This window comes from Aspergillus novofumigatus (genome assembly GCF_002847465.1).
Source record: "Aspergillus novofumigatus IBT 16806 chromosome Unknown P174scaffold_10, whole genome shotgun sequence".
Classification (NCBI taxonomy): domain Eukaryota; kingdom Fungi; phylum Ascomycota; class Eurotiomycetes; order Eurotiales; family Aspergillaceae; genus Aspergillus; species Aspergillus novofumigatus.
Genome location: NW_020194283.1, coordinates 103158 through 129969, shown reverse-complemented (window position 1 = coordinate 129969; position 26812 = coordinate 103158). Strand labels below are relative to the sequence as shown.

The 26812-nt window shown below is 50.5% G+C and overlaps 11 protein-coding genes across 11 annotated transcripts; 4 read left to right on the top strand and 7 right to left on the bottom strand.

Annotated features, from left to right (window-relative positions):
* Positions 1-2282: 2282 nt before the first annotated feature.
* P174DRAFT_507541 (hexose carrier protein) lies at positions 2283-3976 on the bottom strand (the record flags this gene model as incomplete). Its single annotated transcript, XM_024831383.1, has 2 exons — positions 2283-3404; positions 3464-3976. The coding sequence occupies 2 exons, from the start codon at positions 3974-3976 to the stop codon at positions 2283-2285; spliced, it is 1635 nt and encodes a 544-aa protein (XP_024677777.1).
* A 1274-nt stretch (positions 3977-5250) lies between these two features.
* Positions 5251-6066, bottom strand: P174DRAFT_435302 (putative acetyl xylan esterase (Axe1); the record flags this gene model as incomplete). The annotated part of the gene is made up of 3 exons (XM_024825926.1): positions 5251-5421; positions 5486-5665; positions 5716-6066. The coding sequence occupies 3 exons, from the start codon at positions 6064-6066 to the stop codon at positions 5251-5253; spliced, it is 702 nt and encodes a 233-aa protein (XP_024677776.1).
* Positions 6067-7265: 1199 nt separating this feature from the next.
* P174DRAFT_425115 (uncharacterized protein) lies at positions 7266-9571 on the top strand (the record flags this gene model as incomplete). Its single annotated transcript, XM_024825260.1, has 8 exons — positions 7266-7386; positions 7451-7657; positions 7715-7845; positions 8017-8220; positions 8295-8456; positions 8511-8880; positions 9039-9304; positions 9362-9571. 8 exons carry the CDS (start codon positions 7266-7268, stop codon positions 9569-9571), a joined length of 1671 nt encoding a protein of 556 aa, XP_024677775.1.
* Positions 9572-9605: 34 nt separating this feature from the next.
* Positions 9606-10027, top strand: P174DRAFT_425114 (uncharacterized protein; the record flags this gene model as incomplete). Its single annotated transcript, XM_024825259.1, has 2 exons — positions 9606-9713; positions 9773-10027. 2 exons carry the CDS (start codon positions 9606-9608, stop codon positions 10025-10027), a joined length of 363 nt encoding a protein of 120 aa, XP_024677774.1.
* A 1730-nt stretch (positions 10028-11757) lies between these two features.
* On the top strand, positions 11758-15352 carry P174DRAFT_470102 (glycoside hydrolase family 35 protein; the record flags this gene model as incomplete). The annotated part of the gene is made up of 6 exons (XM_024830580.1): positions 11758-12556; positions 12609-12732; positions 12789-12897; positions 12953-13947; positions 13992-14737; positions 14792-15352. 6 exons carry the CDS (start codon positions 11758-11760, stop codon positions 15007-15009), a joined length of 2991 nt encoding a protein of 996 aa, XP_024677773.1. The 3' UTR covers positions 15010-15352.
* P174DRAFT_464333 (phosphoketolase family protein) lies at positions 15219-17654 on the bottom strand (the record flags this gene model as incomplete). Its single annotated transcript, XM_024830377.1, has 1 exon — positions 15219-17654. The coding sequence occupies one exon, from the start codon at positions 17652-17654 to the stop codon at positions 15219-15221; it is 2436 nt and encodes an 811-aa protein (XP_024677772.1).
* A 1541-nt stretch (positions 17655-19195) lies between these two features.
* On the bottom strand, positions 19196-20038 carry P174DRAFT_425111 (RibD family protein; the record flags this gene model as incomplete). Its single annotated transcript, XM_024825258.1, has 1 exon — positions 19196-20038. The coding sequence occupies one exon, from the start codon at positions 20036-20038 to the stop codon at positions 19196-19198; it is 843 nt and encodes a 280-aa protein (XP_024677771.1).
* Positions 20039-20249: 211 nt separating this feature from the next.
* Positions 20250-20618, bottom strand: P174DRAFT_425110 (putative quinol monooxygenase; the record flags this gene model as incomplete). The annotated part of the gene is made up of 2 exons (XM_024825257.1): positions 20250-20542; positions 20597-20618. The coding sequence occupies 2 exons, from the start codon at positions 20616-20618 to the stop codon at positions 20250-20252; spliced, it is 315 nt and encodes a 104-aa protein (XP_024677770.1).
* Positions 20619-20966: 348 nt separating this feature from the next.
* On the bottom strand, positions 20967-22518 carry P174DRAFT_378739 (glycoside hydrolase family 76 protein; the record flags this gene model as incomplete). Its single annotated transcript, XM_024822857.1, has 4 exons — positions 20967-21539; positions 21604-22053; positions 22101-22348; positions 22419-22518. The coding sequence occupies 4 exons, from the start codon at positions 22516-22518 to the stop codon at positions 20967-20969; spliced, it is 1371 nt and encodes a 456-aa protein (XP_024677769.1).
* A 1197-nt stretch (positions 22519-23715) lies between these two features.
* Positions 23716-25570, top strand: P174DRAFT_507535 (NAD-dependent epimerase/dehydratase family protein). Its single transcript, XM_024831382.1, has 7 exons — positions 23716-24015; positions 24069-24247; positions 24301-24407; positions 24458-24662; positions 24724-24830; positions 24887-25167; positions 25219-25570. The coding sequence occupies exons 1-7, from the start codon at positions 23960-23962 to the stop codon at positions 25346-25348; spliced, it is 1065 nt and encodes a 354-aa protein (XP_024677768.1). The 5' UTR covers positions 23716-23959; the 3' UTR covers positions 25349-25570.
* A 125-nt stretch (positions 25571-25695) lies between these two features.
* Positions 25696-26431, bottom strand: P174DRAFT_464328 (glycoside hydrolase family 11 protein; the record flags this gene model as incomplete). The annotated part of the gene is made up of 3 exons (XM_024830376.1): positions 25696-26095; positions 26146-26366; positions 26429-26431. 3 exons carry the CDS (start codon positions 26429-26431, stop codon positions 25696-25698), a joined length of 624 nt encoding a protein of 207 aa, XP_024677767.1.
* Between the last annotated feature and the right edge of the window lie 381 nt (positions 26432-26812).

Sequence of the window (26812 nt, the reverse complement as noted above, 5' to 3'; positions counted from 1 at the left end):
CCTAATGCAAGTGACTTACAGCGCAAGGGAGACCCAAATCTCCACTATCCTGCTTTTCTTATCGTCTCGGATTTCCTAGACCAGTAATCCATCCTGGGTAGACGTGTCATCGGAATTACCCTGAGAAAGGTACAGCAGGGCTTTCCGCAGTAAGGGATCAACCCTACGCCGAACCACACAGTCGGCCAGCAAGCAAGACTAGAAGCTCACATTTGGGAAAACATAATAATCAGTTCACCTGGCCTCATAGCTTTCCGATCATTCTTTTATTTGGAGCGAATGCCTAGGCAGCTTTCCAGCTATTGACTGCTTCAACCACCTTCAAGTGAATTCAAGCAATGCGGCCTCAACATCTTGGCTATTGATTGGGTCAGCACTTGTACACTCATAACATATCATGGAGTTCAGCATAACAAGATCTCAGATAATACCGTCACAATGAATGTGATAGAGGAGATGCATGACCACCCCTGTGCAGGCTAAATGCTCTCTGGGCACACCAGATATATCAAGTCAACGACAATGGTCGTTGGATTCTCTCAATAAGAGAAATGTTATATATTTCCTTCTTCTAGGTATTGGAGTGCATTGTCACCATGGTACTTACCATACTGACAACAATCCTCATACATCATACAATGATATGTTTCGTAGATTGCAAATGGATATCTGCTGGTTTACTCTCACGCTCACCTTGTAAACTCATTAGTAATCATATACTAAATGCTACTGCAAGCTCCCATGAAATAAGGGATTTAGGTCTTGTCTAAGCTGCCCTATCCAGTGCTCATAATTAATCTTGTAGATTGCTCCAATCAGTTCATGTAGTAAACAAGTATGTACTCTGTTGTCATGCAGTCACGACTAGCCAACTTAGGGCTGAGGGGAGAGAATGAGGCGTGTAGCACAGCATCTGCCATAGGTCACTAAATTAATGCTCACAGGTTTAAGGATCAGTCTGTGGAGTCCTCTTTTCAGTTGACAGCTGAGCTATCAAATGGAAATCAAATTCAAGCTTTGTGGACCTAGACACAAGACTGGGCTGCTTATTGTGAAGAGAAGCCTGTTAACCATCCTACAAGGACATCAAGAGCTCCGTGCGCTCATCAGTGCTCGGTAAAGAAGAGGCTATCACCTGTGTGTCATCTTCATTGTCAAGAACTCTTTTGTGAGTCATTTGAAGGTTCCTTATACGAGCATTGGCCACCATTTGCCTGCGTGGTCCATAGCCTCTAGCACTCTACCCCTGGACTTATACACAAACTCATCGTTTTATCATCGTCTCAGGAACTTCACCAGTTTGATTCTTGGTATAGACCAGACATAATATCAGGTGAAGCACTATGATGCCTCAATGATGCGTTTTTCTTTCTCCAACTTGTCAGACCTCTATGACTCATACATGGTCATGTCGTTGTGGACAAGAATGCGCTAGCCTGTGCTTATGTCAACCAGGACGCCTGACCTCGTTATACTATAACTATAGCATCTAGGAAATAACACCGACAGAAGAGCCCTAAAATATCAGATAACCTTGTGCTCCAAATTCTGTCAAAGACTGTGAATATCTCGATTCAGACTTCTGATTCCTGACACCTGCATCTTCACATCATGCCTTTAGGATTTCCTAATTTTCCCAGCATCTCAGACGATGACCAGGTGAAGATGGTATACAAACAAAGACGGGAAAGGGAGCGGGAGAGGGCCTCTCTTTGCAGAACGAGACTGCCTCGATAACCAGTGACAAGACGCTCTGCCAGCCCCATCAGCAAAAGCGATCAATATCAGTCTTCTCCTCAATTAAGACAGGTGAGAGCTCCTGTGGCCTGTCCGGGAGAGTTAAAGGACTGAATGTACGCTAGCTATGATGCATAACGCGCCAAAACAGGGGCCTTAAGCTCATCTCACCTACAAAGTGCATCGTGGCTTGGTCCTAAAGAGAGCCACCACTATATTCCCCCTCCCGGTATATGTCCGTTGAATCCAAAAACGGAAAAGACAGTAGTCAAAGACGAAATGATGAAGGCAATAGTGAATCTGATTCATAAAACGGAATGGGGCAAGCAGGATGCGAGAAATGTAAAGTGAGATGGAGAGAAGAGATAAGTTATGCATGCTTTGTGCACATTTACTTATTCGTGGATGGACAGATCCAGAGATAATACTATTTATTTCCTTCATCTTATAGTAGAAACCTCCACTAAACTGCCAAACAACAGTATCTGCCTAAGAGCATACGATTGATGATACAGTTAGTTACCACAGGTAAAACAACAGCCTACCTATTTGGTACTCCCAGTCATGATTGCTTCCTGGGCAAGTTCCCACTCTTCTCTCGCAGTGGAATCCCCAAATAACTCGTCGATTTCTTCGAGCGACTTCCCACCCGTTTCAGGAACCAGGAAAAACGCCCAGACACCTGCCAGCGAGCACATCACGGCGAAGAAGATATAGGTTCGGTAGCCAATGTCAGCCAGCATGGAGGGTGTGACAACGCCAACAATGAAATCTGACAGCCAGATGGTGCATGTGGCGAGAGCGACGCCTTTGGACCGAGACGTGGTCGAGAAAACCTCTGATGGAAGAGCCCAACCCAGTGGGGAATAGGTAACTCCGAAGATGAGGATAAAGAGGAACGCCATGGCAACGCAGCCCCAACCGGCGGCCGCGTGCGAAGCCCAGGAGGTTGAGTAAAGGCCTGAAAGGACCGCGATGATGATATAGGCCACTGCAGTACCAAAGCCACCGAAGATAGCGAGGGGGCGTCGGCCTACTTTCTCGATGACCAGGAAGCAGACAATGGCTGCGATAAGTTGGAGAACGTTGAAGACACCGGAGAGAATGAGCGATGTCTCTGCGGTCTGTCCGAGTGATTGGAACAGTGTTGGTGCGTAGTAGATAAAAGCGTTGATGCCCGAGAACTGCTGGAAGAAAGCGACACCCATGCCGACAGCGGTGCGTTTCCACATTTTTCGGGTGAAGAGGTCCATCCAGGAGAGAAGTTCGAGCTTGATACCCGACGCACCAGGGTGCTTCTTGGCCAGGACGGCTTTTTGGAAGTTGATCTCGGCCATAATTTGCTGATACTCCAGTTGAACTCGCTCATCGCTGCTTGGGAGACCTCTCAATTTACACAGGCTAGACAGGCAGCCATCCTGGCGGTTGACCAAGGCAAGCCACCGAGGAGAGTACGGGTAGAAGTGAATGCCAGCACCAAGTATAGTTGCGGTTACCATTTGCAGACCAAAGGGGAGTCGAAAACAGGCTTCGGTGGCCATGTGTCTCGTGCCGTAAGTGATGTAAAACGCAATGACGACTCCCAGGGTGATGGAGATGGATTCGAGGACGAGAAGCGTGCCTCGCATGTGGGGTGGAGAGACTTCGGAGATATAGAGAGGTGCGCCCTAAGATTCACCCTATTAATCTTGGTGAAAACACTGCGGGGATTGGGTAGAACATGTACCATTGCCAAGGTACCAACCCCGATCCCTCCGATAAAGCGACCCGCGACAAGCATGTCGTAGTTGGTGGCGGCAGTCTGAAGGATGGCTCCGACGTTGAAGACGATGACCATAGCCGTGAGCGCCCATTTACGAGAGATCCGATCCGCCAGATATGGCATGAAGATACAGCCAACAAATGCACCCAACAGCAACATCCCCGTCATGAATCCCTTGCCAAAGGCAGTTTCGGCCCGCGGATACACCGCGTGAAACTTGGCCATCGAGTTGATAATGGAGATGACTCCCATGTCGTATCCCATGGAGAACCCACCCATGGAGGCCAGGAAAGCTGCGCCAAAGACATACTTGGAGCCGAAGATGCCCTTGATTCCGCTAGGACCATAAGGCAGGGATTCGAGTTGGTGAGGGTCTACCGCATGAACGATACCGACGGTAGTTCCTTCGACATGTTCCGCAGATGGGAACTCTTTCCGATCCAGGGAAGATTTGCTAGCCTCGAGGTCATCACCCATGATTTAAAAGGTGGAGATGGCAAGTGGAGTGCAGAGAGAAGCTAATCGACCTAAACAGATGAGATGGCTAAAGACGGAAAGGTTTCTCGCTCCAGTCCCTTCTATCTGGGAGAGATATATATAGCGACAGTCGGTTATTGAAAACGACGAGACAGAGGCCGGTGGCTTCAGTGGTGATGTAATTTGGTTCAATCGTGAAACCTCCAGACGTAACTGGGGCGGGCACAAATTCCACTCCAGGACCCCCAAGTTCCATGTGGTCGGTAGGACCTGTCAGTTCCTTGAAGATATTTGGACCGGGATATCCTAACAATGAAGCAAAACGTTGGTCATTGGACAATGGCAGGACTGGAGAAGCCATCCTACCCCAGAATTCTTCCCCGGACGACCAAGCCACCTGAGCAGTTACTCCGCGCTCCGCAGAAAAGGGACTTTGTCCTTCTTTGGCCAAGTTGCCCGCAAATCCCCCGCATTTCAGTGGCCCAGGTAGGTATGAATTGTGGATTCGCTGCGAAAAGTCTGACGAATCATACAGCGAATATGCCGCCTTGTCAGCCCAGAAGGTAAAAAGAATGAATGGATTGGCCCAGATTAATGAAAGATCCATGATTAAAGGTGCGGGAAATCCGACCAAATCCAGAGACATGCCTACCACAACAACAGCGGACAAAACTTCCCCCTTTGCTCTCCTCGGCAGCCGAAAGGCGTAACAAAATGCCATTATTGTATATCTCCCTTGTGAATCTCGATCGGAAAATGGGCGACAGCAACATGTACGCAAGCTACCGCGTGTTACTATGCCTTATCGACGCTAGAGTCATCAATTTCCATTGTCAAAGACGCTGTCAACAGCCACCTACTTCATTGTACGGGTATACGCATCAGATACCGAGGGTTATCAGTTCATACTACTTGGTTCGATATCTGTCCTTGGATTCGTCCGCCTTGTGCATGTTTCATATTTGTCCTCTGCAGAATGTCGGGTCCCGGGAAAAAAGACACACCGCGCAAAGAAGCAAGTAGAAGAAGAAAGATACATCCTAAAACTATCCAGGCAGCAATATTCTTCAAACACTACCATGCTCGGTCGGCCAAGCTCACAGGCACTGAGAGTACGACTGACTGATCACCTTACAGGTATGGGGACTCTAGCACGAGGTGGCCCCAGTCCATCCTTGACCTCCACACTGACCGTAATGGGCAACGGTTCCACCGGAGTCGCCCGAGCCTCCAGAACCTCCTGAGCCTCCTCCCGAACTTCCTCCCGAGCCGCTCTAGCTCAGCTTGCTCTTGACAAAGGTAAGAGCTGCCTGTCCGTACTCGGTGCCGTAGCCTTGATGAGTGTTGGCATTGTTTCCGTTGCAACAGTATGGATCGGCAGCATCGCAGTACGATCGAATCTTACTTGCAGATGGGCAGCTGAAGCCAGCAGGACGAGGGTCAAACTAGATGACGGGGAGTGGTTAGATCCAACATTACAAGTCAAGGAAAACTGAAGGTCTTGCTTACACCACCCGCTCTGCAGGTGCCGACATTGTACGGCAAACCCGCGATATAGCGAGGATCGCCCATAAAGATAGCCGCCTTGATCATGTTGACAGCCGATGAGGACAGCGGAACAGCCGTGTTGGGGTAGCCCTGGTTTGGATCTCCACCTCCGCAGAGGGCGTTATCCATGATTTGACCGCCCTGACACAGGATTAGACGCGTTTGAATATTTTCAAGAAGCGGAAGATTACCTGAGAGTATCCGACAAGGACCAGTTGAGTGCTTGGACATCTCTGATTGAAAGAGTTCACGGCGCTCGCGACAGCGTTGATTCCGGCAACCACCGAGTTACCATAACTGACTCCGCCGCAGGAGGACTGACCTCCACAAGCAGGGTAGTTGATTGCCTCGGAGGTGGAGCCTGGGTAGGCGTTGAGGATCAGATTGACAACGGTCGACGACGAACCATAGCCAGGGGATGCGGTGGTTTCACGGGCACCAAAGACATGGATCTTGGGACAGCTGCTCTGGCGTTCTTCAAGATCGACTGGGCCAGCCAAAGCTTGGGCCAAAAGCGCAAGAGTCACTGCTGTGAACAACATACTTGACAAAGATATTGAGAAACGGGCAGATAATCGGATCAGAAAGAGCCTGTCGAATGTGTACACCAAGCCTCTGGTATCCCGAAGATGGTCCTGACGATCTCTTTATAGACTTGATGCCTCCCAGACCGATCCTCACGTTATGCGAATATACAATGCCACTTGTCTATCCTGTCGTCCGGATCCCTTATTAGAACCTGTTCCTTTGCGCCGAGAGGGCGAGCTGAGATCGATAGCTTCCAAAGACGAATTTGCCAAAAGACGTCCCAAGAGACCTGGGGTCGAAAGTGATTTTAGCCGTGACGCAAAAGAGCGCACGATATGTGAGAATACTTATAGCCCGCACCCCTACAACAGAGCTGGACGGGATACATCAAAGCGCTTGCATTTATGGGGTAAATAGTCCAGGCCAGCCGTAGGATTGGTCATGTTCCAGGGTTGAGCACTAGATAGTGCGGAGAAATGCCCTGTTCTGCCGCATTGTCTCGATTCTGCAACGCTGAAGAAACAGCCTGCGTCTCACCTGTCGAAAGTGATGTAAACCAATGCAGCTTGTGTGGGGAAAATAGGCTAATTTGGGTCCTCTTGGCATATGTAGCCTGAATTGAGGGTCACAAGCGAGGACTGGGTGGCTTCAAAGGGCTGTTTTGGCATTAGGCATTACTCCGTAGTATCCGCCCGATCTGTCTCAGCGGCTCGTATCGGCGACACAAGAATCAAAGGGCCAGATTCTTCCATTAGATCCTTTAATCATACTGATTCGGGCACTCGGTCCGCTCAGCTGTCACCTTTTATCCACTTGATACCCTACTCATTTGTGACTCCTTAGTAAACGCAAATCAGGTCTCAGTGTCAGTTCGTCGAGGCAAGACTACCTAGGTACTGCCATCATATCATGTTCATGAAGAAGACACCAGAGGCTATTTGCACGTGACATATGGATATTGATCCCAATACGGAAAGTGTCATGTACCAGGCTCGCTATCCCGATCAGGAAATACCTCTCAACGCGTCAACGCGACACTGGGGACTTTCTGCTTTTGTTTGTACGGCCTCAAACCAAGCGGACGCATGTATCTAGATAGTGGTCACCTTCCTCTTCAGCAATCAATCTATCAATACTCTCACTTGTACTCTCTGCTGCCTTAGTATGGGTATGCACTCAACTGTGTACAGTCCTTCATCTCTTTAATAAGTAGATGTTCCGTCTCATTGCTGTCGAAGCGATCAAGGATTCAGACCTGAGTTCTCGCACAAGCCCAGCGCGACGGGATCCCCTTGAGCCCCCTTTCCAACCTAGCCCCGGCAAACGTAGCATCGGTGAAGTCGTATACGAGGATTAAGCCTGAGCCTCAAGGCTGGTCCTTTAATAACGAAAATCGAGTGCCCTCACCCAAGCTGCCCAACGCCTGCGGTATGAGCAAATTGGAGTCGCCTGCACGTCTCCTTGGAGCGAAAGAGCCCACTCCGGGGCATAATACCTTGCCCGCAGACTCTCAGGATTACCTGACAGAGTGTGCCATGCGTGGCTTTGTTCACGAGCGCCTCACAGAAATACTCCCTAGCTGTGTAGACGCGGGATATTGTCCCGGTGAGGGAGCTACCATGTCTTAACTCAGGTACGACGCAACTTGCTGACTGGCTACAGAACGCCATCGGCGTGAGTTTGTTCAGGAGTGGAATATCCTGCCTGCGGATGCCCGCGAACGGTATAAAACCGAGCCCTCTTGTTTATTCGGGCCCACAGTGCACCCACTTCTCAATTGCTGGCCGAACTGCGTGAGTTTACAAGTCACAACGCTGGGTTCTACCAGTATTTTTTCTCGTGCAAAGCCGATTTAGATGCCTATGAGAAGCATTTAGATTCAGATATAGCGTCTAAATTGATGAAGCAAGTCTGGGACAGAATGAACAAATGTAACCAAAACCAAAACATGCGGATTGAACTAGGACGAGAACTACGACACACATTTTCTACAACTGCTTCCTCCTCTATCTACTCCCAATCAAGATTCTTCGACCACAAGTCCGTTGCCCCAAATCGCTAGAGTCAAAGCCAGTGCGACAACAGAACGTCCCGAGCTCAAAGTCCTGCAGCAGCTCTCCTTACAGAACCTCTTTGCTGAAAGCACTCCCGAGCTTCTTGAGGCTGCCGTGCACAAGGAGTGAAGTTACTTGAAGATTTGAAAGAGCCCCTCGGTCGCCTGGCGGTTGAAGATGCATTCCAGTGGCTCCAGGCTATAGGGAAAGTCCAAAGCCAGGCTGCGCCGCCCAAGACGATTGTCGGTGTTGTCGGTAACACGGGGGCTGGAAAGTCATCCATCATCAATGCCGTGCTCGATGAGGAGAGATTGGTGCAGACAAATTGTATGCGCGCGTGCACGGCGGTGGTTACCGAGTTTTCCTACAACTCCAGCGATGATACTTATCAGGCCGAAATCTAGTTCATCACACGGGAAGGTTGGGAGAAGGAACTCAGGGTTCTTTTTCATGATCTGTTCGATGGCATTGGCAACGTCTCTCGCGAAGCATCGAATGAGAAAAGCGAAGCGGGCGTCGCATACGCCAAAATGAAGGCTGTATACCCTAAATTTACGAGAGAGATGTTGCAGAATAGCTCAGTCGAGCAGTTGATGTGGCATCGCAATGTTCAAAATGTACTGGGCAGCACGCGAGAGATTGCCGAGTCCGATTCTCTTCGCTTCTACAAGAAGCCCCAGTTCTTCGTCGATCGCAAGGAGAAGACGACGGGCGAGAAAGATAAAGACAAGAAGCCTGGCAGAGATTTGGAATTGACGGCCTTTGATCAAGGTTGTCCGTCTTCACGTCAAAGCTGAGGCACTATCAACCGGCGCCGTCATTGTTGATCTGCCAGGTGTTCAATATTCAAACGCTGCCCGCTCTGCTGTTGCAGAGGGGCTACATGAAACAGCGTACGGGTCTATGGATCGTGGCTCCGATTACTCGAGCAGTCGATGACAAAGCCGCCAAGTCGCTGCTTGGTGACACCTTCAAGCGACAGCTGAAGATGGATGGTGGCTTCAATACCGTAACCTTCATTTGCAACAAGACCGATGACACCAGCCTCATCGAGTGTCAGGAGTCATTAGGACTCGAGGAGGAGATGGGCGCACACTGGGCCAAATCTGATGAACTGGCCAAGAAAAGGCGAGTACTCAAGCAGCGACTGGAGGAATTGAAAGAATCCAAAGCCGTGTATATAGCTTCTGCCGATGAGGTGGACGAAGTCCTCGACGTCTAGGAGGCCTTAAAAGATGACATTGAGGACGGGAAGACTGTTTTTGCTCCCCGCGAGAATTCGAACTCCAAGAAACGAAAACGAAGCTCGAGCAACGAGAAATCTGGAAGGCAAAAGAAGGCTCGAACTCCAAACAGCGACGCTGAAAGCGACTATGTCGATAGTGACCGAGACTGCAACGATTCCGACGACGAGGCTGATGACGGGGAAGATCGGCCTGAAGAGTCTCGTGTTCCCTTGATTTAAAGAAGAAATCACAGAGAAGACCTCGGAACTCAAGATGACGAAGGAAAGCGGCCGCCAGAAACAAGATCTCGAGACTCAGATCAGGGAAGTCCGGGAAAAGATTTCAAACATTGACGAAGCCGACGCGAAGATTGAAGCTGAGGTGAGGGCGATAGCTATCTCCGGCCGCAACGAATATATTCTTGGGGTGCGATTCAGCAGGATTTCGCCGCTGGAGTCAAAGAGCTTGACCAGGAGCTCGTCGAAGAAGAGGAGGCTGCCAACTTCAATCCAGACGTTGATGCTCGCGATTACGATGATGTCGCGAAATCTCTTCCTATGTTCTGTGTTTCGTCCCGGGCTACCAGAAGCTGCGAGGACGTTTGCGCAAAGAAGCCGATGTACACGGGTTCCAGTCGGTTGAAGAGACCGAGGTTCCTCAACTTCAGGCCCACTGCAAGAAACTCACGGAAGTGAGCCGAGAAGCCAACTCCCGGAGATTTCTGAACAGTCTCAGTCAACTTCTGAACTCTCTTCGCTTGTGGTCTGCCCAGACGGAGATGGCAGCCATCTGACTGACGGCGAAAAGACCAGACAGAATAGCATGGTGCAGAACAAAATTCAGGAGCTCGAGAGTGTAAGTGCGAATTGTCCTTATCAACACTCTGTGTATGGCTCTTCTCTCTTTGACCCATCCCATTTCAGTCTCATTGTAGCGGTTCAATCATGCCGTTTACAGGTTGCTGACAATGACGTGATTGATTAGTAGAAGAAGGGGTCAAAGGCGTCAAGAACACGACGAAGGGCTGTGATTATTCAAGAAGAATGAAGAGCTGATTGAAGACTTGGTTGAGTGTCATCGAGACATATATATTTATCCTATCGATAGAGGTCTTACTTCTGACACACCAGGTATAAGACAGTATCGGAATGTGCCAGACAAAGAAGAGCAGGATCAGAATAGCAGTCCCTTTGTCTTTGTTGCTTGCCATCAACAATGCATTGTCTCTCAAATGTGCTGTTTAGCACAAAGGATTGAGTTCCAAATGGACTGGAACATGGTATAAATTAGTATTAGTATCAGTATCAGAAAATCCTTTTTGCTCTTGCTACCCGGGACTCATCTGTGCACTTAATCCTCGCAAAGAAACATCGAAACCCACAACTTACTTTCACTATGGATGACAACCAGAAAAAGATAATCACCCTCATCACGGATGGAAATCTCACTGAACTAATTCCTACCATTCAAACCGCTCTACAACAACACCAGATCCCACCAACAGCCATAGTCCCCCAAACTGCAATTCAAGCAATGCAAGCTGGATGTGCTACAATATCTGCTCACCCGACTATTTCCAAAGGACAATGTCGATTGAGAGATTTCACGCGGATCCCCTGGCACAGGATTAGAGGGCAAGACTGCGGTTGCATAGGCTGTAGATGTCAAAGGTCTAGAGGGCATTCATATACCACCTGACTTCTCTGCCTGAGTGGTATTAACATGCTCCGCATCTGGTACAGGTGCCTCCTCAATTGCATCATCGCCAGCGCTTATAAGAGTCGACAGTTTGGTCGCAGGCTGCGCGATGACCAGAATGATCGTGAGCAGGCGCAAGCACACTCATGGCACGCTATGAGGATGTAATCAGCGGCATATCATAACCCCAGCTAGGTGTTCCATAAATAGGCGACAAAGACATGTCGTTGTCCCAGCTACCAAGGGAAGGCTATCCTAGGCAGAGAAACAGTGGACTGCAGCCATCAAAGTGAAAAGAAGGACAGTCAGAAACATGTTTTGCCTGGATTGGATCCTAGGAAAACATCGGGCTCTTCTCCGCACTCAATGTTGAAAGCATTCAGGCTAAATAGCTAAATGCATGTCGATCCTCTCGAGTCCCCCGCAAGTTGATCGTTTCTCCACCAATGTGGGACAAGGACCTTCGCAGAAGTTCCCCAATGGATACGGACTTGTCCGCGTTAAGCTCTACATGATAATATGAGATCGAAAATAATACATAATGCGAAGGGGGAATCGGTGGGATTCCGTTTCCTTCTGATGGATCCCCCGCCACCGGCCGGAGCACTCTGCGGGGCGTATTGAGAGTATATAATTCTGCGATAGAGTTCCCGCAGGGGTGATGCCCGTTCTTTGGCGGAATGACGGAATAACCAGAGGCAAATACATTTCTGGTGCGAAGGGCAGGATGAAGTTCCTTTTCAGGAGACTCATCGTATTGACCGCCGCTTCTTTGGTAGTAGCTGCAACCTCCGTCAGCCACCTTTCATTGCAAGATGCTGCGAATAAGCGAGACCTTCTTCAAGACCTAGTGACATGGGACCAACACTCTTTGTTTGTCCGGGGCGAGCGCCTCATGATCTTTTCGGGAGAGTTTCATCCCTTTCGGCTGCCAGTTCCTGGACTCTGGCTTGATGTGTTTCAGAAGATCAAGAGTCTGGGATTCAATGCTGTCTCCTTCTATACCGACTGGTGTCTCATGGAGGGTAATCCCGGCCACGTTGTGACTGACGGGATCTGGAGCCTCGATGAGTTCTTCGCTGCTGCAAGTGAAGCTGGTATTTACCTGATAGCTCGTCCTGGACCGTATATCAATGCGGAAACCTCTTCTGGTGGTATTCCCGGATGGGTCCTTCGTCTGAAGGGCATCATCCGCTCAAATAGCGAGGACTACCTCCATGCGACAAATAAGTACATGGCTACTTTAGGGAAGATAATTGCCAAGGCACAAATTACCAATGGGGGACCGGTAATCCTGGTTCAGCCAGAAAATGAATACACGACTTGGCCCAACGTTTCGGAGTCCGAGTTTCCGACGACCATGAATAAGGAGGTCATGGCCTATGCTGAGAAGCAGCTCCGAGACGCTGGAGTAGTTGTCCCAACAGTTGTTAATGACAATAAGAACCTGGGATACTTTGCCCCAGGAACTGGACTGGGCGAGACGGATCTCTACGGAATTGACGCTTATCCCATGAGATATGACTGTGAGACCATTTACTTTCAAGAGCCAATAACCTATATCTGATGCAGAATCAGGTGGCAACCCCTATGTATGGCCAACATATCGATTCCCGCGAGATTGGCAGCAGACACACCGCAATCACAGCCCTACGACGCCATTTGCTATTATGGAATTCCAAGGGGGTTCAGGCGGTGGATGGTAAAAAATACCATGGATAATAATCTGTTCAACGCAATGACTGACATAATCACCAGGGGAGGTGCCACAGAAGACGGATGTGCGATCCTCGTAAACAACGAAGCTGAGCGAGTGGTGTACAAGAACAATTACGGCTTCGGCGTCAAGATTTTCAACATCTACATGGTGCGATAGCTTCTTCCTCCTCCTCCTTACTCCCGCTCTTAGCTGACTGTCGAAGACGTACGGAGGTACCAATTGGGGCAATCTCGGCTACCATGGAGGATATACCTCGTATGACTATGGGGCTGCTATTACGGAGGATCGCCGGATCTGGCGAGAAAAGTATAGCGAAGAGAAGCTGCAGGCCAACTTCCTGAAAGTGTCTCCTGCGTACCTCACCGCAACGCCTGGAAACGGGTTTAATGGGTCTTATACAGGAAACAAGAATATAGCAGTCACTCCACTGTTTGGCAATGGAACAACAACCAATTTCTATCTAGTCCGACATGCCGACTTTACTTCGACTGGAAATGCTCAATACCAACTCAGTGTTTCGACGAGCGTGGGAAATGTGACAATCCCTCAGTTGGGAGGCCGTCTGTCCTTGAACGGCCGAGACTCCAAATTCCACGTCACTGACTATGATGTGGGCGGTTTCAATCTCATCTACTCTTCCGCAGAGGTCTTCACTTGGGCTAAGGGACACAACGAGAAGCGCGTTCTCGTGCTGTATGGAGGAGAAGGGGAACTTCATGAGTTTGCTCTGCCAAAACATCTTCCGCAGCCAAATGTTGTTGACGGGTCCGACGTCAAGATTGCCAAAAAGGGAAGCGCCTGGGTTGTACAGTGGGAGGTAACCGCTCAAAGACGGGTTTTGCGTGTAGGGAAGCTTGAGATTCACCTCCTCTGGCGTAACGATGCCTACCAGCACTGGGTCTTGGAACTACCAGCAAAACAGCCAATTGCCAACTATAGCTCGCCATCCAAAGAGACGGTGATTGTGAAGGGAGGATATTTGCTTCGCAGTGCATCGATTGCCGACAATAAACTGCATTTGACCGGTGATGTGAACGCAACAACTTCCTTGGAGGTAATCTCCGCGCGGAAGCGACTTGATGGGATTGTCTTCAACGGCAAGTCCTTAAAATCAACTCGATCCAAGATTGACAACCTCGCTGCAACGGTTCACTATCAACCACCGGATATAGCTTTGCCAGATCTGAAGTGTCTCGAGTGGAAATACATCGACTCTCTCCCCGAAATTTCCCCGATTATAGTGATGAGAGTTGGACGCCACTAACAAACACATACACCAATAACACGCGCAAGTTCACCGGTCCTACATGTCTGTACGCCGACGAATACGGCTATCACGGGGGCTCGCTAATCTACCGGGGCCATTTCAAGGCCAACGGAGACGAGTCATGGGTTTTCCTCAACACATCTGGCGGCGTGGGCTTCGCCAATTCGGTATGGCTAGATCAAACATTCCTGGGATCATGGACAGGTAGTGGAGAGAACATGACCTATCCCAGAAACATCTCGCTCCCCCACGAGCTGTCTCGTGGAGAATCATACGTCTTAACTGTAGTGATCGACCACATGGGCCAAGACGAAGAGGCACCGGGGACAGACGCGATCAAGTTCCCTCGAGGAATTCTCGACTATGCGCTCTCGGGCCATGAGCTATCCGATGTTGCTTGGAAGATGACTGGAAATCTCGGCGGCGAGCAGTACCAGGACTTGACGCGAGGTCCGCTCAACGAGGGAGCCATGTATGCTGAGCGCCAGGGATATCATCTTCCAAGTCCGCCTACCTCCAGCTGGAAGTCATCCAGCCCGATCAATGACGGTCTCACTGGCACCGGCATTGGATTCTATGCTACTTCGTTCTCCTTGGATCTACCCGAGGGGTATGATATCCCGTTGAGCTTCGTATTCAACACTTCCGCATCAGATGCAAGGTCCGGGACGAGCTATCGCTGTCAGTTGTTTGTTAACGGATACCAGTTTGGGAAATACGGTATGAATAAGAAGATGAATGAAATTTTGTTCCTAGCTTTCTAACTGGATGCAGTTAATGATCTCGGCCCACAAACCAATTTCCCCGTTCCAGAGGGTATTCTCAACTACAACGGCGTCAACTACGTCGCCTTAACACTTTGGGCGCTCGAACCCCAAGGAGCTTTGGTCGGTGGTTTGGAGCTTGTCGCTTCGACTCCTATCCTGTCTGGATACCGCAAGCCGGCCCCGGCACCTCAGCCCGCGTGGAAGCCTCGGCGGGGCGCCTACTGATGGTCGATAGAGTAACTACGGTTTGGGGTTTTAGCAAGAGTAGATGATGCAGCGTGAATAGTCAAGGAGGCCTAGAATGCAAAATACCAGGTGGTCATTGAGAGATAAGAGATCGTAACAACTCAATATTCGTCATGGTAGCATATTAATTATGCTAGTCTTCAACATGGTAGGGTCAAATAAGAAAGATCGCCACAATAGCCTTTGGCTCAACACTTCTTCCGCGGATAATCCCAGGTCCAATTGCGAATATAATCTGGATCAATGCCGTCGTCAAACGCCTTGTTCTTCGCGGCCAGCTGGAGATTGATCAAACGCTCCCGCACCCCCGAGGCGGTATTGCCAAGGGACGGGATACGATCGATGGCGTCGATCGCTAAGCTGTACCGGTCGGTCTGATTCCGTACAGCCAGTTCAAATGGCGTATCGATGTTGCCCTTCTCCTTGTAGCCCCGCACGTGCAGGTTGTGCTGACCCGGACGCTTGTAGGTGAGACGGTGGATGAGCCAGGGGTACGAGTGGAAGTTAAAGATGATCGGTTTGTCGGTGGTGAAGATGGCCCCCCATTGGCGGTCGGGCATACCGTGTGGATGATTGATATCGGAGATGAGCCGGAACAGGTCAACAACGTTGACGAAACGGACCTTGAGCTGAGGTAGGTGCTCGCGCAGCAGAGCCGTCGCGGCCAGGGCTTCGTGCGTAGCGACATCGCCGCAGGATGCCAGGACCACATCGGGCTCACAGCCCTGATCGTTGCTAGCCCAGTCCCAGATGCCGACTCCCTTGGTGCAGTGCTCAATCGCCTCCTCCATGTTGAGGAACTGCACGTGCTCCTGCTTGTCGGCCACGATGACATTGACATAGTTGACGCTGCGGAAGCAGTGGTTCATGGTCGACAGGAGGGTGTTACCGTCGGGAGGGAGGTAGATCCGCACGACCTCGGGGCTCTTGTTAGCGACTACGTCGAGGAATCCGGGGTCCTGGTGCGTGAATCCATTGTGATCCTGACGCCACACGGTCGCGGTCAGGAGGATATTGAGCGAGGAAACCTTGGCGCGCCATTCAACCGCGAGGCATTTTTCAATCCACTTGCAGTGTTGGTTGACCATCGAGTCGATCACATGGATGAAGGGCTCGTAGCTGTTGAGCATCCCGTGTCGGCCAGACAAAATGTAGCCCTCCAGCCAGCCTTCGCAGGTGTGCTCGCTGAGGATCTCCATCACACGTCCCTGCATGTCCAGGTTGCCGCCGTCCTCATCTTCTTTGAAGTACTCAGCCATCCATACCTTCTTACCCGCCTTGTAGATCTCGCCAAGCTTGTTGGACTCGGTCTCATCGGGTCCAAAGACTCGGAAGGTGGTCATGTTCCTGGCCACCACGTCACGCAGATACTTGGACATATTGGTCATGCTGGGACGGATGGTGACGCCTGGCTCGATATCGGTCAGGGCGTAGTCGCGGAAATCAGGCAGATCCATCGGTCGTCTTAGGAGACCACCGTTGCCGACCGGATTGGCGCTCATGCGAGAGTTGCCTGTCGGAGCCAGTTCCTTCAATTCGGGTATCAGTGTGCCGTTCTTGAAGACCTCCTCTGGCTTGTACCCCTTCATCCAGTTCTCCAGCACCTTCAAGTGATCCGGTTTGCTCTGCACATCGGTGATAGGGATCTGGTGGGCACGCCAAAAGCCCTCGAGGTATTTGCCATCAATTTCTCTGGGCGCAGACCATCCCTTGGGCGACCGAAGGACGATCATAGGCCAGAGAGGGCGAAAGGCCTTGTTGGACTCGCGCGCCTGTTTCTGGATCTTCTTGATTTCCAACACACAATGCTCGAGGGTGGCCGCCATGGCCTGGTGCATGCTCTCACGGTCGCTTCCTTCGACAAAGTACGGCGTCCATCCGTATCCCTTGAGGAGCATTTCCAATTCTTCGTGACTAATTCGGGCCAGGATGGTGGGATTGTTGATCTTGTAACCGTTGAGATGGAGCACCGGCAGAACTACGCCGTCGGTGATCGGGTTGAGGAACTTGTTGCTGTGCCAGCTGGTGGCCAGTGGGCCAGTCTCGGCCTCACCATCACCCACCATGGTCAGCGTGATGAGATTCGGGTGATCAAAGACGGTTCCGAAGGCATGGGAGATCGAGTATCCGAGCTCACCTCCTTCGTGGATACTTCCGGGGGTCTCTGGGGTTGCATGGCTACCAATTCCGCCGGGGAAGGAGAACTGCTTGAAGAATCGCTGCATGCCCTTTTCGTCCTGCGTCTTCTCCGGATAGACCTCGGTGTATACACCCTCGAGGTATGACTGCGAGAGAATGCCAGGAGCACCATGTCCGGGGCCAGAGATGAACAATACGTCCAAGTCATATTTCTTGATCAAGCGGTTCATGTGGATCCATGTGAAGGATTGACCAGCGTCGGAACCCCAGTGGCCCAGTAATCGAGCCTTGAGATGTTCCACCTTGAGAGGCTCTTTGAGAAGAGGATTGTCGCGCAGATAAAGCATGCCGAGACAAAGATACATGCTCGCACGGAAATAAGCATCCATCTTGCGGAGCTCGTTCTCGCTCAAGGGGGTCCCCTGGATGGTGGCCCGAGCGACTCCATACGCGGAGAGGCTCTGGATTTCACCTTTTGACGTCATTCTGGGTAATTGCTGTCAAGCAAATGAGTTCAATTCATCGATGGCTTTCTCCTCAAGCGTAAGGAAAAGGAAAGGGTGGGAGTAGAATGTGGAAGAGACGGACTGGGATGGAGGAAACACTAGGAAAGAACAACCGGTTCATTTATATATGGAGACAGCGAATTGATATATATGGCCTGATAACGATTGACGACCGGATCTCCTGGTGGTACGCTCATGCTGACCGGATGGAGGACGTTGACAAGGCAGTTTGATGACGTATAACGCTCCGAAGAACCCGTCACCGGCTCTTGTTTGAAGGATCGGTTGGACAAACCATGATGGTGTTAAGATCTCTTGACTGAGCGATATGAATTGCCGTGATGTCCCGGCCATAAATAATCGGATGATCCTGGATGTGCTATGTGTAGAGATGCAGCTATCGCCAATATCAGGAGATTATCCTGAATGGCTCATGGATGAAAATGATGGGCCCATATGCGACATTTCCCGCATCTGATTGGGTGAATCTGGGCAGTATCACGTGCAGTCAGTGCCTTGGAAATTGGGTTGCAACCATCCTGATTCCTGAGGCAGCCAACATACAAAAGTACACTGCCTCGATCAGGGAACTGATGTTCTAGATTCCTTGTATTATCGACCCTAGACTGAAGGACCCAGCCAGGACCTATGTATGGCTTCCTTCACCGAGGCAAAGACATGTCCCAAGTATGGTTGGTGTAGATCAAATGCATTGCCCCGTCTCGAAATCATTCTACCTCCGATGCGTCAAGAATTGAACATGGTCAGAACAGAATGATGGCTGCTAGTCAAGAATGGCCCTTAGCAATTCTACCGAAGCCTTTGCCCCTGTAGACGGTGAAAGCTTAGTGGCCACAGCTAATTTTGTTAATTGCGATATTTGTCCATTGCAAGGTCAGACGCCCGCAAGACACCAAGTACCTTAGTATGCTCCACGAGCCTAAGACACTATGGTTCGCAATAATGACTTGCTCCAGGCCATATACGAACTCTGGAACGGACCCAATCCTCGTTGACCTGAAAAGGTCACTAACCCAGTGCAAAGCGTGGAAAAGAGATCCGGGTTCTACAGTGTGCCAGTAGGAGGAGACACAGGATAGCATGAGCGCTTGTTCCCCGCGTCTTTTCTGCTTCCTGGTCTACTGAACCAGTTGTCCATCATTCTCTTATTGCTGGTAGCTTCAACAAGAATCGCGATAGTCGTTATCTCTCGCCATGAGCATACCAAGTTGAACAGCTTTTCTCTTGACCTTAATCACAAATCGGGTCCCGTTCCCTGGGGCGATCATCTCTTCATGGCAAGGGGAGATTGGTCACCGGTGATGTTGAAGCTGGCTGTACCAGCGGACAGAAAGCCAGCTATTTGACAGCGGTTGTGTATTTTAGTTATATCATTGGACAAAGGGTGCAATATGAAAAGAAGGTCACGATTTCCGTATAGCCGGCCATAAAGGCAGGAATCCGAATTATGTAGATATAAACTCTTTGACTAGCGCGTCTCGGCTGAGAGAGATGCAGGTTCAGGACTTGATCCTCCCGCAAAGCACCACATCCTCTCCGAAAGGATACCATTTCACATCTGTCAATCGCGATGCGGGAATGGCCACGCCTTGCTCGTTGAATCGTCGCTTAGGCGAAACGACCACTCCTCCTTGCCCGAGCCAGGTTGGAGCGATCGTGACAATGACCGAGTCAATGAGATGTTGGTAGGAGGGCTCCAGAAGAGAATTGATGATGGTCCCTCCTCCCTCAATCATGACACTCTTCAGTCCTTCCTTGCTGAGGGCCTTAAGCAGCGTGGTCCAGTCCATGCGATGCTCGCCTGTTTCCGAGGTCACCGCATCGAGAGAGATGAACTTGCCGCCGTGTCTCTCCAGCAGAGCTTCCTTCTCTGCCGGGACGGACTGCGTCCCTGTGATGATAAAGGGCGCTCGACCCCGACCTTCCCGGGCTAGCGACAGAATCTTTGAGCTCTCTGTAAAGTCCCATCGGGCGCCGGGATCGATGACGATCGGTCGTGGTTGTCGTTCTAGACCTTGACCCCCGTAACCGCCGACCCCGGCGATGCGACAGTTCAATCCAGGGTCATCTGCAACCGCAGTGCCAACCCCGATGAGGATAGCATCATGACGCGACCGGAGATAGTGGGTCATCGCTTTCGATTGGGGTCCTGAGAGTACAGTTTTTGCGCCTGGTGACAGGGCCAGAGCCGAGTCGAGGGAGGTAGCAAACGTGAGTGTGGTGAAGGGAAGACCAGGATCTGGAGATTGTAAAATTTTACTTTTTGGCGGGAGATGGGGCTCTAAGAATACCCGATTCGAATCAGGGAATGTGAGAGCATCGCTGGATTGATTATCCGACATTCTGGAAGTAATTGACACGATTGTTGATGTTTTCATGAGATGGGGATCGCAGGGAGAGAAGTGATAAAAAAAAGTGGGGATGCGGAAAAGCAAATTGATGCCTTGTTCCTCAGGCAGAGACCCACCAGCATCCGTGTCAAGAAACAAAGCGATTTGACTCTCTGAAATTCATCGATTCTGCGCTTTGTTTACGCTTTAAAGATCGGTCTATCTACTGCTTCTCTCCCTCCGGAACCAACTCCTCGAACCGTCTCAAATCCATGGGCTTCTCCAACAGCGGGATGACATAGGGATCAAAGGTCTTCCAGTACGGGTTCTCCAGGTGGTACTTCTGGGAGCCCTCGTTCAGATAACGCTCCACGATGCAAAAGTCCTGCTTATCATGGACTGACTGCATCACGAACCAGGACAGAGTCTCCTTGTCCTTGGAGTAGACGGCCGATGCCTCGAGGAGCTTTGCGTGAAGCTTCGAGATGCACTCGGGATCAGGCTTTGCGCGGAGATCTGCAACGATGAGTTTGAGACCAGTGGGGATCAACTATGGAACGTGTAACATACGGACGACGATGGTGTACACCATTTTGTATAGACGCGATCAGGATGTGAATTGGTTGTTCGACTGATCATCGCAGGATCCTGTGTTGTTTTATAAGTGCTGGTGGGGTATCGGTGAAGCTTAAGTGGAGCGATGAGATCCAGTTCATTGGACACTCGGATGGAGTCCGATGCAGCGATATCAATATTGTTGGAAAATGTCAACTCTAATGTGGGAAAAAAAACTAATACAAGAAATGATCACACAACGGGAATGAGCCCCGAATATGACAGAATGTGCAAATCCAAACCCTCACCAAATCACGCCGGACAACAAACAAACAAGCAACTGTTGTCTCCAAAAGAAAATGAGCAAGAAAGTATCCCAGAAAAATCAAGTCTTGATCAACCATCCAACGGACCCTCCGACGGCAACCACGATGATCACGGTGAGAATCCAAGCCCCTGCGCGATCGCCTGTGTTGATGGGATCGAGTGCATCCGGCGCCTCGTCCTCATGGGTGTCAATCTGATGCTCCTTGCCTTCCGGGTTCGTCTGAATGGTGTTCGGGGCGGACGACTTGTAGTACATCAGATTGGCTGTGATGCCCGCCAGCGCCGCCATCTGCGACTCCAGGCCGGGAGTGAAGCCGTCCCAGGTGGGCTGCCACCAGCGAATGCCGCAGGTATTGTCGGGCGCCTTGGAGCACTGCTTGGAGATGGCGAGAGCCGATCCTTGCAGGACGGGGAAGATACGGGCCGCAGTTGAGGGGACAAGGATGGCGGTATGAGCCAGCCACATGGCTGTGTACCCTTTGAAGCCGACTTGATTGCGATCGCAGGTCATGATGGGCTCACAGGCAACCTCAGACAAGATGTTGCCGCCCTTGTCCTTGGGGCAGAAGGTGCCGATCAGGGAGTCCAGCAGGCCGTTAACCCGTTTCAGCCACTTGTCTTCACCGTTGGTCTTTGCCACCAATAGAAAATCAGCGAGTCGGTCGAGCAAGTCGACGGGACATGGAGTGACTTACGTAGTTATACATAAACGAGGCCCCCGACAGATAGGTGCCGTAGTTGTACGACCACTGAGTGTTTCCAGCATCCTTGCAATTGGCTTCATTGGAGGTCGAATCAGCAATGTACCAGCGATCCATCTGCAGCAGCGGAGTGCTGGCTGACCAGTCCCAGATCTTGTCAGCCCATTGCGCATAGGTGTCGTTCCTGGTGAAGCGCGCGAGTCGCGCCGACAGTTCAAAGAGACCTCCGTTGGAGATGGCATTTTTCATGGTGTACCCGGCCTGGTAGGGCCAGATCTGCCACCGCATGCCGCCGTCGCATGCTACCTGATCCCACCGGGCCACTTGCATGTTGAAAACAACGCGAGCCAGAGAGGTCCAGGTGGGTTTATCTGAGAGTTCCGGGAATCCCGTCTCCGAAGCGGTAATGGAGGCGAGACCCCAGAACATCTGATCATCATTACCCTGAGAGATGTTAGCAGAAGCAGACTCTAAACACGGCTGCGACTTACCAGCCATTGGCTGTAATTGCCGGAGAAGAAGTCATAATTCTCGCCCGACTGGAACATCAGGTCATGTGACACGACGGAATTGTAGGTGTCATCGCCTGAGGCCTGCCAATACTGGATGAGGGTCATGAACATGGCGCCGGCCACATACCAGGTGCCGGTCAGCTTGCCCGGAATGCCTTCGGTCTGGTTCTTGTCATAGAACTCCATCATGGGAGCAGCGACGGTCTTAGCCGCCGACTTGAGTGAATCTGATCATCATAGCATGTGTTACAAACGTACATTTAAAGCAGGTAAAGATGAGGTTTCTGGAAGACATACCAACATTATCGGCCTGGATCCCGAGCTCTGCTAGGGCCACCTGCCCAGAGAGGAGCAGAGTGGTGGCCCCGCAGAGTTGGCGCAAACTCAGCATGCGCATCCCGAAAGCGATGGTTGACCGAAGAAGGGGAAAACGGGGAGAGGCTCAAAGAAATGGGAAGGGGAGGGAACAACGGGGATAGCAGAAGTCAGGTTCGACAAATCACCAGGATCATCGTACCAAAACAGAATGATCTGGCTAGGCTCTGACAGACAGGGACAAACAATAATAGGGATAATAGGGACAATAATAACTACGTATCTTAGGGGTGGGAAGTGAGTGACGATAACAACGTTAGGAGCCAGGCAGTTGAGGCAGCGTGGTCTGGGAAAACTAATCATAAAATTAATGATAGGTAATAATAATAATAATAATAATAGTGCTGGTCCTCCTCATTAATTTTTAAGGGGGCAGTCTAAGGCTGTGCTGACTTGCCAAGGGTGCCAATGCCACTGTGACCAGGACAGCTGCCAGCATTGTCAGATCATTGGGTCATTGCCGTTTTTGGCCCAATATTACCCAGTTGTGAAACTTCGGATCCACCACTAAGACGGAAGCAGCCAAGACTCAGGTGTCTCAGGGACCGCTCTTAGCCAATGGGAACTCACCGCAGTCATCAAGGTCTCCCCACTTCCATTCCTCCGTCCCAAAAAGAACTCAATCAGCGCGCGGCATTTTCTCCTGCCAAGAGAAGTACCCACTATGACCGAATGCAAATGGTCACAATCTGGTTGCCTAATGCCAAAACAGGTTAGCATCCCTTGACCGCGCCAGGAATAGTTTAGAGAAATGAGATCCCTTTTGGAGGGTTCCTGTCAGATGTCACTGCGACCTCATAGCGCATTTATGCAGAACATTCCATGTACTTTGACCCTTTAGACCCTTTATAGAAGTACATATCAAGTTCTAAGTTCAAGATGCATGTCGACCGAGTTGACCTTGATAATTATCATCAAAAATGTCCCTCTTTACTTCATAGGTTGTATTGCTGGCTATGTCCGCTGGCTGCTGTGCTGCACAGATATATACCTTCAGTGTCATTGTCATAGTTGTACTACCAGACGACTAAATCAATTGCAGCCTTTTGAAACAGTATGTATATAGGACGATCATCTTTATCAGGAACGCCATATTCTCATTCGTTGGGTCAGCCACATCTTTGACGGCAGCTTGATGGTCATTAATAAGCAATGCAAATTTTTTTCTTCAGAACTCTTGAAGAACTTAAGGTTATTAACGTTGGCACCAGACCAATAAGAAAGAAGCTTCGCGAAATAGCTTCAACTTGCCTGATTGAGACAGATCTGAGGAAGGTCCAAGCAGCGATTTCTAATCCGGAGAGTTTCGATCCACGACGTCACAACTCGGCGGAATTACTAATGGACGTCCGCCGCTGCAACTCTGCGACAGAATATAAAATGGGTGTCATGAAGTAGACGAAATAGACGAACTAACAGACAGACTCGTTTGAGATTGAAGCCTGTACGTTCTGGTAGTAGTCATGGCGTCTCCCACTACAGCGAAGAGCGTTCTGATTGTCGGTGCGACTGGATACATGTGAGTGGTGCAACTAACTGGAACACTCGCAGTATAGTACTGACGGTATGCAGTGGAGGTTCAATCCTCACTGAACTCTTGCAATCCCCAGAGGCGTCTGAATTGAGCATCTCAGCCTTGATCCGTCGACCAGAACAGGCGGCCCGACTCCAGTCTCTCGGGGTGAAGCCTCTGGAATTCAAAGGACTGGATGACCTTGACGCGTGTAGAGACGCTGCTTCCCAGCATGATGGTATTGACTGGTTCTACATTGATGCTTTGACCTGTACTCACACATCGCTCTAGTGGTCATCAATGCCGCATCTGCCTCCCATGATAGCTCTGCCAAAGCCTTGATAGAAGGGTTGAGCCAGAGGCAGAAAGCTACTGGCAAAGATACGTACATGATCCATGTAAGGTTTTGTTCTTCCGAATCCCAATTGCAAAGCTAACGACAATGTAGACCTCTGGCACGTCAATCCTGGGAGACCATCCCTATACCGGTACGCCGCAGAATCAGAAGATCTGGTCGGACGAGAAGGACGACGTCTACGCAATGGAAAAGGACCACCCCGAGCGCTACGGGCAACGGGTCACCGATGTCACGGTGGTTGAGACGGGATTGAGGCTTGGCGTCAAGACGTATATCGTCGTCCCTCCCACTATCTGTATGCTATATTCAATGCCGGTACAATGGCACCAAGGTGAATTGATGCTGACAAACGACAGATGGCAAAGGATCCGGTCCATTTGCGACTCTAAGTCAACAGGTGCCCAATCTTGCGCGCCTTGCCCGAAAGCGAGGCCATGCTGCTGTCATCGAAAGTGGAGCTGGGGTAGGTTTGATATACAGTATATGATAGATAGATTCTGGCTGACATACTCGTCATAGATCTGGAACCATGTCCATATCTTGGATCTGGCCAACTTCTATCTCCTTCTCTTCCGGGCTGTGCGAGAGCAACCGAACTGGCTTCCATCGGGCCCCAAGGCCATCTTCTTCGTCGAGAGTGGAGAGCATACATGGTTACAGGTTAGCCAGGGTATTGCTGATGCTCTTCACAAGCAGGGATTCGTAGACAATAGCAACGTCGAGTCGATCAGTATGGAGGAAGCAGCTGCAGAAATCACTAGGGGCAATGAGAGTCTCGTGGAAATCACTCTTGCATCCAAGTATGTACCACAAGCAAGTACCTAACCCGTAACATACTAATGCGGAAATAGTTCCCGGGCAAGAGCCGATTTCGCTCGCAATCGGCTGGGCTGGGAGACGTCCAGGGGCAATGAAGATTTTCTGAATCACTTTGGTGGGGAGATTGAAGCCATGAGAGAAGAGCTCCAGGCGTCCAAGTAGTGATCGGATTATCTACAGCTGTTCGTTTTTATTCTCCCGGACCGGGTGTACAACGAAACGAAGCCTTTGTTCCTACGATACTTGCCAGGGATTGACAAGTACACAGGTAGAGGTCTTTCACTGTTCAAAACATTGGATCACTCATTCCTTATACTTCCAAAAATGAAGCACCATTGCAGATGACTTCAGTATAGTGCCTCAATTCCAAAGACAGGTTTCCAGGAGGGTGTAAGCAGAAATGCATTTCATATCCAGCAAAACATCACAGCCCGCTTAGTTATCACCTCTTAATATTGAAGCCGTACCTCAACGCTTTCCTCCTTCGGCAAGACTCTTGCGTAGTATTCCTAGTAGACAGTGATGGAAGAAGATCCACTACTCTGGTAACCCTCAGTGGCGACGATCTGGTAGTTGTGAGTTCCAAGGTTCATGCCCAGCCTGCTCCAGGCGTTGAAGTGGTTGGCCATGGTGACAGTGCCTCCGACACGCTTGGAGGTGCGCACCGACCAGTACTGGGTGAAGGTCTTGGTGCCTTCGATGGAGGGAGCATTGTAGCGCACGGCGGTGTAGATATTGTAAGTGCCACCGTCGGTGGTGACAGTGCCCTTGTAGGTACCACCGCTGCTGGGGTTATATGTGCCATACGACTCCACAACGTAGTACTCAATCAAAGGGTTGGTAGTCCAGCCGTAGACAGCCAGGTAGCCATTGCCGCTGGGGTTGAAGCTGCCTCCGTAGTTGATGGTTCTGTTTCTATCAGTTAGAGGCCTTCAAAATCAGATGTTGGTGCTCTGTACCTAGCGCTTCCAGGGTTCCAGCCCTTTCCGCCGACAAAGTTGCCCACGTTCTTCCAGTTGACCGAGTACGAGCCACCGGCTCCATTGGTGTAGGTCACGTCACCGCCACCATCGGTCCAGAAGGAGTAGTAGTAGCCATTGTTCCAGCCGGTAGAGCTTGGGGTGCCGGCGCGTTCAGCGAACTCATGCAGCGCAGTCTCGTTGAACGAGCTGTCCTCGAACTCGACGGGGTAGCCAGAGCTCCAATGGCGGAGCACGCCAGCAGCAGGTATGAGAAAGAAACCATGACGTTCAAAGGAGAGATTGTTGCTTGACTAAAGATGATCGTCCGATGGAGTGTTTGGTGGATTCTGTACTCGAGGATGCCTCTGGTTCTTTATACCTTTGCGTCACCGGGAGAAGAGGAGTGAGCAAATGCCGGCCAACCCCACATCGCGACGTCCTGACACAAACGCTACTCTAGCGGCTATATTGGAATTAACGTGTTTGGGTCTCGATTGACTTTGTCGCATCCATCAGGGATTCGCCAGTTAATCCGGGGTACCGCTGAGGGGCATGTGGCCCTGAGTCCAGAATTCTGCAGGCAAATCCGGCTGAATTGGAAGATATATGATCATGGGGTTGGGAATATCACTGCAGAATGACAACAGGCTGAAGCTCTCGGCTG

Coding starts and splice junctions, on each gene's coding strand:
- P174DRAFT_507535 (XM_024831382.1), top strand. CDS start 23,960: ATGGCGTCTCCCACTACAGCGAAGAGCGTTCTGATTGTCGGTGCGACT. Junction 24,248..24,300: donor CGCTGCTTCCCAGCATGATG/GTATTGACTGGT, acceptor ACATCGCTCTAG/TGGTCATCAATGCCGCATCT. Junction 24,663..24,723: donor CGTCGTCCCTCCCACTATCT/GTATGCTATATT, acceptor GACAAACGACAG/ATGGCAAAGGATCCGGTCCA.